We start from the raw sequence: 14435 nt of genomic DNA, 5'->3' as shown, positions 1-14435 counted from the left end.
GTTCACAGAAAGGGGGAACAGAGTAGAGAAATGGCGAAGAGAAAAGCATGGTTGTATTCTAATTCTTAAAATTCCTGGGATAAAACTGATCAGCGAAGAAATTTGGAAAAGTAAAGGAATCACTCAATTTGGCTTCACTCATTTGGAATACAGCTGGTTTCAATTAGGGCAGATAATGAATCCCACAAAATAGCTGCATTATTCAAATTTGCACTGTTGCAAGTAATATTTAGAACGTAGAACATAGAATAACAAGGTTGGAAGGAACCTTGGTGGCCTTCTATTCCAACCCACTGTTCAAATAGGAGAATTTATATTTTATTATTATTCTAGGGCCGTGATGGCGAACCTATGGCACGGGTGCCACAGGTGGCACACAGAGCCATATCTGTGGGCATGCGAGCGTTGCCCTACCTCAGTCTAGCACGCATGTGTGTGCTGGCCAGCTGATTTTCGGGCCTTCCGGGCCCACTGGAAGTCAGGAAATGGGCTGTTTCCAGGCCTCCGGAGGGTCTCTGGCAGGGTGGAAGGTTGTTTTCACCTTCCCCAGGCTCCTAGAAAGGCTCTGGAGCCTGGGGAGGGCAAAAAATGAGCCTACTGGGCCCACTGTGCCATCATGTGCCAAAAGCGGGGGGAGAGTGGGGGGGTCATGCGTGCATGCGTGGGGGGATGGGGCGCATTGAATTATGGGTGTGGGCATGCGCACATGCAATTCCCCCCCCACTACCCCCGCTTTTGGCACGCGATGGCAAAAAGGATAGCCATTACTGTTCTAGGATAATATATCATATATACAGTATTATTGTATAATTATTGTATTTTATTATATATACTATAGAGATCAAGGTAAACGGTTCCAGCTTTATGGAAATATGCAATGAAAATATTTAATCATATGTTTGTATTTGTGTATTGATGCAATATTACAGTAAAGGATAAACATTAGTTGCAATTTATGGTTAGCAAAATCACCGAATAGCTATAGAAAGAAACATAAAAAGAAAAAATTCTAAATACCATTCTTAAAGGTAAGAATACTCAATTTTTAAATTGATCAAACCAACCAAGACTTGCATTAAATGATTCTTCCACTTCATTGCTTTTTTCTTTTGCTTTCTTAAATGTAAAGCTTTTGTCTCAGTGTCTGCTCTACTAGGAGGACTGTTGCTCTTGATTGCAATCCTCAGTCTTTATAGATGTTCTGTTTCTATCACTGAAACACTTCTACTCCCTGTAGCTGTTTACAAACCACACAAAAAATGACGCAACTTTACATTTTTATTTCCCCTCCATACCATTAATTCAGGCATTCCAAAATCTCATCCTATTTTAGAGTTGCTATGATTATATTTCAGTCGCACCAGGGGTGAAATGTAAAATTTGTTAGGTTAGGGTTCTGTGGGCGTGGCTTGGGGGGGTAATGTGACTGGGTGGGTGTGGCCAACTTTTTTTTTTTTAACTTTTCAAAGCATTTTTTCTAATGCTTTGAAACGCCTCTCTGACGATCAGGCAACTCAACTGGGATTGTCAGAGAGGCTTTTTAAAAAATACCTCTCTGACGAACAGGCAACTCAGATGGGATGGTCAGAGACTTTTCAAGGCATTTTTTAACCACCTCTACAGCCAAGAGGTTGCAAGAAAAAATGCTTTGAAAAGCCTCTGACAATCCCAGCTGAGCCGCACGATCATCAGAGGCTTTTTTTTTTTACTTTTAAAAGCATTTTTTCGTCGGAAGAGGTTGTAGAAAAAATGCTTTTAAAAGTAAAAAAAAGAAAAAGCCTCTGATGATCATGTGGCTCAGCTGGGCATGTGGAGGGGAGGGATTTTTGCTACCGGTTCTCCGAACCATCTGCCGCCATCACTACCGGATCACGCGATCTGGTCCGAACCAGGAGCATTTCACCCCTGAGTCGCACCCAGTTTTTGATGTAATGTAATAATGAGCCACTTTTTTGAGTTTGGAGTGTTTTCATTGAAAGGAATCTTTATTTTGTCCATTTTGAGCACCAGAGATAAACAAGTAGCAGTATCTAAAATCCAGTAACCACAACTGTACTTCGCATAACTAAATGCTGGCTCAATATTAGGTATCACTTTATGATTGCACTAATTCTAATACTGCATTACTGAAACCCACTTTAATCACAACCTAGCTGTATATTCACTGACTCAGACAACAAAAGCCAATGAAGACACTGAACTTTCCATAGCAGTTTTTCCTCTAAATTTCATCATACTTTAGAAATTTTTAATATGGTAACCTGACAATAATCTGAATTCTAAGGGTTTTTTTGCATCTGATTGTGAATTGTTTGGCTGGTTCCCTTTGCAAATAAAGTCTGTTCTCCTCTGACAAAGTTCATAGTAGATAAAAATATTTAGCTCTGTGATCAAGATGGACAGCAGACTAATTATGAGTTGGAAGAAAAAGTTCTCTTCATGGCCAATGTAATAGAACATGATCATTAGGGGAAAAATGCTGAATGTAATTTTTTTAATACATTGCTCTTCTCCCATGCCAATCAAAGACAAATACAGCACATGGTCCTTCAATATTCCTTTCTCATGTTGCAGAAAAATGGGTTAAAGTTGTGGGTTGGCTAGAAAATCTTCACGGTCATCCTTATCTGCCACTAAGCACTATATACTACTTTCCACTATATATGCCATTCCATTGATTTTATATCCCCCTGCACATTCCAAACTACTAAACTTGCAAGGGAATTTCTATAATTGAGATCCTATCATGCACAGAATATCACAAGCCTGTTAGAGACTGGACTGGACTTGCAACCATACAGACCACAATGTCTCAAAACTGACTGCTTCTGTCCTCACTATTGCTAAGGCATCCTGCAATTTACATAGACTGCCAACCTGGTCCACCTTAAGATCAGGTTGGCAACCTTAAGAATCATTAATCATAATGTTATATTCAAATAAAACAATATGAAAAGTCCTACATATTTATTTATTTATTCATTCATTCATTCATTCATTCATTCATTCATTCATTCAGCATATGGCATATCCTACATGGATGAGTAATATATATTCATATTTCACCTAGACTAGTAAAATACAATAAAATATAAATGTTGAAAAGATCTATGTTCAAATATCAATGTCTAGGCCATTTAACCATTGAAGCGCAGCATCATTTATACTTAAAAAAAAAAAAACATCAGATACTGGATCAGTATATGCCCTCAGCTTGCAGCCAGTCATGGTGTGATCTACAGCTTGACGTGGGACCTGCAGTCAAAATGAGGGAAGGATACTATGCCCCATTTATACAGAGTGTCCCACTAGATGCCTTGTGAGATGTGAATCCTATTCAGGATTGTCCATTGCTGACATGGTAGTTCAAAGCCTTTTTTGTGGGGTCATTGATGTCTTCCTATGTTTGGGTGTTCAGTGACCCATTTGGCTTTCCATTGGATGCTTAAAGTTGTTGGGTAGATGTTGTGTAGGTGCCAGTAGGGGTTTCCTGGCTTTGAGTCTTCTGGCTGATAAATGAGGAAGGTTGGCACACACCAGTAGTCTTACATAAAAAATGCTACATTGAAGCCTCAACTAACCAAAGCCATGATGAGTGGCAGGGATCAGTATGCATGGGCCCATTATATTGATAACTATAATAATAAATGAAATGGAATGGAATGGAAATTTACAACATGGAATGGAAGAGGAATAAATGATAAAGAACAGGTATCAACAAATGGAAAGAAAGGAAAGTAGGGGGATCTTTTTGTATGCTTGTGAAATAAGAGAAAGGGAAAGGATATAAAATATTTAAGTAGAAATGGTGTGATCTTGTGGAGTAGAGTTCATTAATACATGCAGGGAAATGAACGGGGAGTTTTAATTATGAATGAAAGGGCTAAATGTATGTCAGAAAATATGAATTGGTCTCATTTTGATTCTTGTGGATGTCTTCACAAAACGGAGATACTTTGCTGATAATTGCATGTTACGCTCTAGTGAATGGTGATAATGAAAAAACCAGAGATGCGTTTGGGGGAGGGGAAATGTGCCATGCTTGGAATGAATGCAATCCAAGAGAAAGATTTGTTCTGCTAGCTGACATAAATGGCTGGGTGGGATAAGACATGTGAGTACAGAAAAAGTGATTGGGCTTTTCAAAGACTCAAGAATGAACGGGAATGATGATTGATTGGTTAATTTCTGCTTAGAAAAAAGTCTGTTTCAGTGTGCACTTTAATGATATGTCTATTCATGGAACAGAATTCTATGCATTCCAAAGGATGACTGATATGTTCATTTATCAGGACCACCACCAATCTGTAAGGCACCTTTGCACAAAATGTATTTTGCCACCCCTTCCGCATAATCATTTTACTTGCTATTTTTGAGAAACGGTTAAGGATAGCGGTTAAGACTAGACAGGAAGTTTGGAATAAGTTTGATGGTGGAAGGGTGTTGTTTTGTTGCTGCAAGACTTGCCACAGCTCATATTTGTTAGGCTGAGTTTCCCAGAACTGTGACAATATGCATATTGAAAGATGTTAGGGGCATTCATAGTTTCAGATTGTGCAATACCTATAGTTTTTCTGAAACGATATATAGCATTTGTTTTGGAAGAAGTTAAATCTGATGTGAGTTAGCTGATGCAGTTGGAATGGGGGATAGATTTTGAAAACTTAATTTGGTGCCATTCCCCACCCCATCATAGTGCCTTTGTGCAATCTGATTGCAATGGCCCTTCCACTTACGATGAAGAATGAGAGAACAGTGAAGGATACAATGATGACAGATTCTGAATATGGCACATTGATAGTGTCAAGAATGGATAACGGGTAAATAGGCACAGAGGAAAGGAAAGAAATGAAAGAACTAGAATGGAAGAATGGCTGCATGAAGAGAAAGTTCAAATCCTATATTAAAAAAAATATGAAGACAGATTAATCTCCCAATAGAATTGATAAAAGTGACCATAAGAAAAGGAGATAGTGAAAGTGCTTGGAATAGAGTGAAATAAATGATGTATGAATGATGCTACAGAACCATGTTGAGTTTGTTTATGCAAAACATTAAAATTGATGCTAAGTGGAGTTTAGGAGAATCATAAGAGTAAATAAGGCAAGCCAGTCAATATTTAGAGAGACTGAATGAATTGAAAAATGTATGAATGAAGAATGAATGTATCAGGAGGAAAGCAGGGCACTGAAAAAGTTGTGGCTGAAATGAGATCCCCCCAAAAGGAGAGATGAGTTTAAAAAAAACAAAATGCAGTATGTAAATTGATCTATAGACCTGGTTCAGGGGTGAAATCCAGCAGGTTCTGACAGGTTCTGGAGAACCAGTAGCGGAAATTTTGAGCAGTTCGGAGAACTGGCAAATACCACCTCTGGCTGGCCCCAGAGTGGGGGGGGGGAAATGGGGGTTTTGCAGTATCCTTCCCCTGCCATGCCCACCAAGCCATGCCACGCCACGCCACACCACGCCACACCCACCAAGCCACGCCCATAGAACCGGTAATAAAAAAATTGGGATTTCACCACTGGCCTGGTTCTGTAAGAGTGGTTCTCAAAGATAACTTTAGAGAAATGGGGTTGATGTACTTTATCCTAATTTAGCTGCATTTACTTTTCTTTTTCTTACCTCATCTTATTTCTTCAATTGCTATATCTTGCTTACTTTTTTTACCTTACTTTCTCAGCTTTGCTTAAAATTGCTTAGTCCAAAAGATAACAATATGACAGGTAAGTTTGTGATTTGATTAACCATAAGTTAAATGAACTATGTCCATCTTGTCACTATTTACTGAATCCTGTTTATTGAACAAAACACAATTGGCTGCATTTGCACAATACACCATACCAAAATCAAACCAAAAGAATTATGGCTTAGAGCAGTGGTGAAATCTGAACCGGTTTACTACCGGTTCGCTGGCTGAGCATGTGCGCTGCGCACCATGCACCAAATGCAAAGTGCGGGCACACGCGCATGCAGTACACACTAAAAGGAGGCTTGGGAAGATAAGTAGAACAGCGTGCAGGGGGGTGATCATCTGTGGCATGTGATCGTCAGAGCCTTTTTTTTTACTTTTTAAAAGCATTTTTAACTACCGGTTCTAGAGAACCAGTAGTAAAAAATTGCTTAAAAAGTAAGAAAAAAAAGTTCCAATGATCGCGCATCACTTAGCTGATCATCAGAACTTTTTTTTTTTTTTACATTTTTTACTACCAGTTCAGCGAACCAGTAGCCTTTTTTACTACTGGTTCAGGCAAACCGGACTGAACCGGTAGCATTTCACCCCTGGCTTAGAGTGTGAATACAATGAAACCTGCTAATGTTTCGAACAATTCTTGTTCCAGTCCATGTCCAAATTAAAGGTAGGTCTGATTCAAGCCTGAATTAACCTCTTATTCCAGGATTAGCATTCTTAAACCCTGGCCTGTATGAGAACCTTAATAAAGTTTGGCTTTTCTCCATTTGTAGAAGAATCAAAGTAAACCAACACATAAAACTCAAACAGCAAAATAACAGTGTGGCTTTTTAATTTTGCTCACAGCTCCCAATAAATGTGAATTAAACTGCATCCCAAAAGGAGAAAATTTCTACTATAGGCAGAAAGAAGCCGTCATTGATGGAACTCCTTGTGAACCAGGGACAAATGATGTTTGTGTGCAAGGGACCTGCCACGTATGTATTTGTCTTCACTCGCTTTCAGAAAGAATGCCATGTTTCCTGCCTTTTTTTGCCTCATAGATGAACTCTGAACTTCCTCAGACCATATATGGAATTATCTCATTTTATCCTACCACAGATTTGTTCGGTAAACTAAGCTGAGATCCCCATATTCACATACCATGACTAGCTTTCTGTTTTGTTTGAACAATAGTTGTGTTGACCAAGCCATAATTGATGGCATTCGCTCCACCTGCTCAGCGTTAAAACACATGCTATAAATCATGCAGTCTGAGTCCACATAATATCTCAAGCCAGACAAAATCAGGAGTGAGGAGAGCTTTGTTGGCCAAGAACTGCCTTTAAGTTGGTGGATGGTGTAGGCTGCTTTTAAGCAGGTGGGGCATCACATGTTAAAGGAGGGGTTGCAAGATTCAGCAAGCTTCAACATTTGCCCTCCCTAGAGCTAAAGCTAATAGTGAGTCTTCTGTTGGGGTTTTGTTTTGTTTTTTGGTGGTTTACTGAATATCAGCATATTGTTCACAGAATTCAATTCTATTCTGGGTTTTATTGCAAAGATGTCCTTTATATCTGTTCAACAGATGACTATAAATGACAGGAAGTCCATATTTCTTTCCCCAATTCAGTCTTTCCTCATTCCCCTGCCCATCTCTTCCAGCACTTTGTTGATTATGATCAGGTACACCTTTAGACTATCCAGAGTGGGTTTTTTTTTCCAGTCATTGTATAATTCAGGTTGAGGGCCTGGCCTCTTGGAAGTTCCTAGAATAATCAAGGGATGGTCAGAAACCAGGATAAAATTAAAAAGAAGTAGCCTTCTGAGGGAAATTCAGACCTAACAGATTATTTCACAGGAGCCAAGGAGCAAGGATTACAGTGTATTTGTGTTCATTGAGTTGTATGCATCTAAAATCCTCATAATGGGACTGGGAGATAACAGAGAGGGGAAGGGAGGGGTTATAGTTCAGATGTTGTAAGGTAAAGGAGTCCCTGAGGATTTTATTCTCCTAGACATTGCTAACTTTAAGGGATGGTGCTCATCTCTGCTACAAGACCATTGAGCCAGCACTGTCCGAAGACATTTCTGTGGTATGTGGGCAGCATGACGTCATGGAGCGCTGTTACTTGCCACCAAAGTGGTACCAGATGCTGTAGGACAGTGTTTTTCAAATTTGTCAGCTTTAATATGTGTGGATTTCAACTCCCAGCCAGCAAGAAAAGGATGTCTGGACCCTTTGCATGTTAAGAGGCCTTTCTGGAAACAGTTCGTGTCAGTGGATCTCCATCTTATAACAACAAAGCCAGAGGAGAAATGAAGAATACATTCTTTTCCCCTGGGAGAAAGCTCAGATGCACCTTGATTTTAAACTTTTAGCTCCTGAACTTCCACCCTTGGCCACCAGAGGGTTTTCAAGGACCAGAAAATGATCAACAGACCTGACTGCTGGGGGAAATCACCATCCATGAGTTAGCCCATATTTTAACCAACATGAATTTTGCTATCCCCTTTGCTGGCCCTTCTCTTGCTTCCCCTGCCTTTGCAAAACAGTGTCTCAATTATTTGTGCACAGGCTTGACGGCAAAGCTATTGGTACAGCTTTTGGGTTCTTCTTCCTTCCCATTTAAGCCTGAAACCAACCAGAAGGAAAAACATTTCCTAATCAAAGCACTGTGGCAGGAAGGGTGTAACACAGCATCCCACTATTGCTCAGCTTCTTCCTCTCCACTCCATGTGGTTGTAACAAGCACTGAATGAAGTTTTTTTTAAAAAAACAACAACAATAAATTGATGTCACAAAGGGTGCCTTTTCAGGATATCTCTCTCTTCCTTTTTATGGATCACAAATGCCAACTTACGCAGTCCTCTGTATTTTGTTTGGGAAGCAATGACAAAGAGCAGATCCTACTGGCCCCCTGAAATGTTATTTCAGCCTTGCACAAAGCGAGTGAAAAACACAACAGAGTAGCATTTATAGCACTGTGAGAGAGCTTTGACACTGTTGCACCATCCTGAACAATCACCATTTCAGTTAACCAGCCACCATTTTTTACACTCTCCCATAAAGCAAGGAAAATGGTAGCATCCTCACGTTGTGGAGGTGGGCACAGGTTGTGGCAGGAAACACTTCAGGTACCTAGAAAGAGGATTGCTGGAGAAATGCAAAAAGAAACCAGTGCTTAAAATGTACAACTCTACTGCATTCCTGTCTTCTTCGATAAACAAAATGATTATACAAAGGGGGAGGAGAGGGGGGGAGGGAAGGAGAGGGAGAGAGAGAGAGGGAGAGAGACCAAAATCTTCTAGCCCAGCACTGTTCCTATCTAACTCTTTAGCAATAGCACTGAGACTTACTTTATACAGTATACTAGTCCATGGTGCTTTACAGCCCTCTCTAAGCGGTTTACAGAGTCAGTATATCGCCCCCAACAATCTGGGTCCTCATTTTACCAGCCTTGGAAGGATGGAAGAACGCATCAAGCTCGTGCCCATAAAGATTGAACACCTGGCTGTGGGCAGAGTTTGCCTGCAATAAACTCTTTAGGGAGGCAATAGCAGACAAGACTGAGTTGGAAGAGGAAGGGGCAAGCCCATATCCACTTAAATAAATATTTCTCTGTTCTCATCTATTTTATTATTTTTCATTTATTCATCAAATCTGTATAGCCGCCCGTCTCGTCAAACACAACTCTAGGCAGCATTCAATAATCAAACAATTCTTAGTCTTCAAACTTCCCTTCTAGCCTAATGACTGACCAAGCATAATGTCTTTCACGGACCTTGTATTGCGCACTTTGCAGATTTGAGGAAGGAAAGAGTGCTTTAATGATAGCACAGAGAAGGATGACTTAACCCTGTCACGTTCATGGGCTGGAGGAGTTGAGAAAAAGGCAACATCTTGGGGACACAATGAAAAAGGATGCTGCCAGCCATGTTTCTGCTGTGGTTAGGTACAAGTGGAGATAAAGCTGTTGAGTAGCCACAAAGACTGGGAACAAATATGATGCATTAGTTAAAACCATAATGGCTGGATTCACTACTATGTCAAAACTAAGAAAAAACAATAGTTTGGTTCCTATGTGGAAATCCTGCCAGCAGCCCCTCTTTAACTAGAGGGATTGAAGTGACTTGTTTTCCAGTTTAAAAACTATATTTTGTGATGCTTTACATTCCTTTTCTCTCCAAAATGTGGAAATCTGCTCTTACACCCTCTTGCATAGACATACTGTAACAGTTGTAAATATGAGCCAGTTACTAAATGCCCAGATTGTGATCATGTGACCATGGGGTTGGTGCAATGGTCATAACTTCGCGGATGGGTTGCAAATCTCTCTTTTTTTTTAGGCCATCGTAATTTTGAATTGTTGTTAAATAAATGGTCATAAGCCAAGGATTACTTGCACTGGTCCCTCTGAATTCCCCTCCCTCTTTTCTGCCCACCAGGCATCTGTTGGATTCTCTGCTAAGAACATGTTTATGTAGGAAGAAGCTATTTGCTTGGGCAGCTGGTGTGGGAGGAGGGCTCTGGAAGTACCAAATTACAGAGACTAATCGGCAGTTTCATTAAAGCAACCACATCAATAGTTAGCTTAAAAAAAACCCAATGTTTTAATTTTTATTAGCGAGTCAATAGTGGTTGCACAAACATTAGCTGAGTTAAATCTCTCATGTTATATCCCCATGGGGTTGACTTTCCTACAATTATTATATCACAGTGTATTTGAAAGCAACCTCCTTTGAAATATCAGTGCTGGAAATAACTCTGGGATTTGTGTGGACTTTGGGCAAACTTGCTTAAAAGTCTAAGTACACACATTCACTGCCGAATGTCTGGAAAGTATTGATGTTGAACTCCCACGGGGCTGGTAGGTACCAAGGCTGTTTTAGAAAGATATTCTGAGAAAAGTTATGAAACATATGGCTGCTGTTGCCCTGGCCTTGATATCCCCAGAGATGTTCTGAGTGGGAAAATCAGTATTCTTCTTTTTTTTTTTTTAAGAGGATTTGAAAGAAGAATCACTATTTATATATGTGCTCATCTGTTAGTTTAAATCAGTTTCATAACAGTTTATTATTATTATTTCTTTTAAAAATCTGTTCCATCTGATCCAAATAATAGTAATTTAAAGAAAAAAATGGATGCTCACAATTGCAAGCAATACTTTCCCCCATTTTTTAGAAGCCTTTAAAGCAGAGGTCTCCAACCTTGGCAACTTTAAGCCTGGCGGACTTCAGCAAAGCTGGCTGGGGAATTCTGGGAGTTGAAGTCCGCCAGGCTTAAAGTTGCCAAGGTTGCCAAAGTTGGAGACCCCTGCTTTAAAGCAGTGATTCTCAAACTTGGAAACACTGAGTTGTGTGGACTTCAACCCCAGGCATTCTGGGAGTTGAAATCTACACATCGTAAGGTTGCCAACTTTGAGAACCACTGCTTCAAAAATATGTCGTCAACCTTATTATGAAGTGTCTTGTCTTCCTATTTTCTGATAGCTGGACTTCTCCATCTTACCTGTGGATTGTTTGAACTTTGTTATTTTACAGGCGGTTGGCTGTGATAAAATGCTGGATTCTTCTCAAAAGGAAGACAAGTGCTTGCAATGCGGTGGGAATGGAAGAGCTTGTTTTGAAGTCAAGGGACTTTTTGATGTGCCCAACCTCCCTAAAGGTACCGCCGCGCTGTTTTGGTACCATAGATTAATACAGGTAGTCCTCGATTTACGACCACAATTGAGTCCAAAATTTCTGTTGTTAAGTGAGGCATTTGTTAAGTGAGTTTTGCCCCATTTTACGACCTTCCTTGCCACAGTTGTTAAGTGAATCACTGCAGTTGGTCAGTTAGTAACATGGTTGTTAAGTGAATCTGGCCTCCCCAGTGACTTTGCTGGTCAGAAAGTCGCAAAAGGGGACACAGCAACGGTCATAAGTATGAATCAGTTGCCAAGCATCTGAATTTTGATCGCATGATCGTGGGGAGGCTTCAAAAGGCGTAACTGTGAAAAATGGTCATAAGTCACTTTTTGCAGTGCCAGTGTAACTTTGAACAGTCATTAAATGAACTGATGTAAGTCGAAGACTACCGGTGTAGCAGACTTTAGACTGGGGCTGGGGTAGAGATGTGATTGATTGTTCTTATTAATCTTTTTATATCTTTAAAGCTAAAGTCAATAACTGTAACTCAGGAAGGTTTTTACTGTAGCATGTCTGCAGTGTGATGCATTGATGTCACTGCCTTGTGCCATATTACATCAATTACATGCAAGGGTAACTTTATGGCTAATATGAATACGGAGGGAGACAGTTCGAAATCAGTGAAGTAGTTACAGCAAAATTTATATCTTTTCCCATGTAGCTTCTCTGCACGAAAGAGTGACTTTACCCTGGCTTCCTTCTCTATTATATTCTGTCTCAGAAAATAAATTTATTCTGGCTGATTTATTCTGCTCCTATAGGCTACAATCAAATCTTTGTCATTCCGATGGGAGCCACAAGTATCCGGATCAAGGAAGCAATCCCTACCAGGAACTTCCTGGGTAAGAAGTTGTTGCTGCTCTTGGTATATGACTTCCACCACCTCATTTAGTTATAACTTAATACAAGACAATATGGATCTGCATATTCAGAAATATTACATGGTACCATCATCTGGGTATTGTATCATTAATAACAGAGATGGGAGAACTGCTTATTTAATAGAATGCAATTGGTGTATGCTATGAAACAAGGTTCTATTTGCAACAATATGCCTGCAATAATACTGTATGTGCATTTTACATGAAGCAAGAGTCTTCATGACTTCTCCATCAAAGTCCCATGTATGCCATCCATCCACCGTTGTTTATTTATTTATTTTATTATATTTTTAATCCCACCTTTATTATTTTTATAAATCACTCAAGGCAATGAACATACTTAATACTCTTTCCTCCTATTTTTCCCATAACAACCACCCTGTGAGGTGAGTTGGACTGAGAGAGAGTGCCAGGCCCAAGGTCAACCAGCCGGCTTTCATGCCTAAGGCGAGACTAGAACTCCCAGTCTCCTGGTTTGGAGGGATCCTCTGGAACAAATGATGAAACTGCACAGGGTCCATAAAGGGCAAGGCAAAAGGAACTATCCCCTTATCAGCAAAAACATAAAAGAATGAGGCATTTTTATACCTCAGCATGAGCGCAATCAACATAAATCATCACAGGATGAGATGATTAATAAATCATATCAAGCTTCCTTATAATGCTTTGATTTAATGATATGGATTGAATGTTACTCACTGCTCTGTATAAAAATGACCAAGTGTTCTTTCATGTCAAACTAGCATCCTAGTAACTGTTTACACATCTGAGTGTTTTTTGTGGCAGTAACATGGAAATGGACATGCCTTCGTCCATGATATTTTTGTCAGTTTCCCAGGGCAGCCCACAGTTTAGGGATTTCCTTATAATCTGCCATCTGAATACAGGTAGTCCTCCATTTATGACTACAATTGAGCCCAAAATTTCCGTTGTTGGCGGGACAGTTGTTAAGTGAATTTTGCCCCATTTTACAACCTTTCTTGCCCACTATTGTTAAGTGAATCACTGTAGATGTTCACTTAACCACATGGTTTTTAACCCCATGGATTTTGCTTGTCAGAAGGTTGCAAAAGGTGATCTCAGGAACCCGAGACACTGCAACCGTCATAAATATGAGCCAGTTGCCAAGCATCCAGATTTTGATCATGTGACCATGGGGATGCTGCAACAGTCCTAAGGGTGAAAAATGGTCATGTCACTTTTTTTCAGTGCCATTATAACTTTGAACAGTCACTAAATAAAATGTTGTAAGTCAAGAACTACTGTACCTGTATTTACTAGATCTCTGGGGGGTTTTGTGGGAGAAATCAGTCATGGTTGGCTAAATACAATTACCACTTGTAGATTTTCAGCAAAACATCATACCTCTACTCCCCACTCCCCCAAAAAGATTATATTGATATGTCATTTTGTTTAGTACATAATAACTATTTCCTATCTGGGCAATCTTTTGTAACATCAGAGTCTCAGAATTCTACATCACGGTCTTTACATTTTTTTCCCATTCCTCTTTTTTCACCCTCTTCTCAGCCATCAAGAACGTACAAGGAACATACTATCTGAATGGGCAGTGGACAATTGAGTACAGCCGGGCTTTGCCTATTGCTAGCACAGTGGTGCATTATGACAGAGGTTCAGAGGGGGATCTGGCTCCAGAGCTTCTACATGCCCGGGGTCCCATCACCGAGCCTTTGATAATTGAGGCAAGTAGCTGCAATTGCTTTCCTGTTTTCTTGGAGGTTTAATCCCTGAGTGTGCATAGGTGTTCTGGATAATTCTCCAGAATAATTCAAACAGAGGGATTCCACAAGTTCATAAATAAATAAAATAGATTGATGGGGGAACTTCCATCTTTTTGACTAACAACTATTAGAAAAAGAGTAGAGGAGAACTGGCCTTGAGGCTACCTCTATTTCATGCAGAGGTCAAACAGTAAATGGCTAATTCATTTGTCATGGCATTAAGATCACCTTAGTTCCTCATTCCTTAAGCCCAACAGTGTGCTTAGATGAAATGAGTTTTGTCACATTTGGAGGGTATAAGGTTACAAAGACTACAGTAGTTTAACAATTGTTTCTTGATGAATAAAGAGGAAATATAATCTTTCTTCATTCCAGTAAGAACCCACTTTATCCTTTGTATTGTAGGCAAAATATTCAAATGTTGATCTATCAGAGTCAGGAAAGACATACAGC

General features: G+C 39.9%; 1 protein-coding gene across 4 annotated transcripts in view; it reads left to right on the top strand.

Moving 5' to 3' along the window:
• Nucleotides 1-14435, top strand: part of PAPLN (papilin, proteoglycan like sulfated glycoprotein) — an 86856-nt gene that overhangs the window by 35580 nt on the left and 36841 nt on the right. For all 4 annotated transcript variants that reach the window (XM_034417717.3, XM_034417718.3, XM_087882372.1 and 1 more), the window contains 4 exons: nt 6539-6669; nt 11213-11336; nt 12121-12201; nt 13771-13943. In XM_034417717.3, the coding sequence (XP_034273608.2) occupies nt 6539-6669; nt 11213-11336; nt 12121-12201; nt 13771-13943 (509 nt within the window). The remainder of the gene's footprint in view (nt 1-6538; nt 6670-11212; nt 11337-12120; nt 12202-13770; nt 13944-14435) is intronic.

This window comes from Pantherophis guttatus, chromosome 1 (genome assembly GCF_059756535.1).
Source record: "Pantherophis guttatus breed Tessera chromosome 1, ASM5975653v1, whole genome shotgun sequence".
Lineage (NCBI taxonomy): Eukaryota > Metazoa > Chordata > Lepidosauria > Squamata > Colubridae > Pantherophis > Pantherophis guttatus.
The sequence above is the reverse complement of the archived record's forward strand: the minus strand, read 5'-3'. Positions and strand labels throughout refer to the sequence as shown.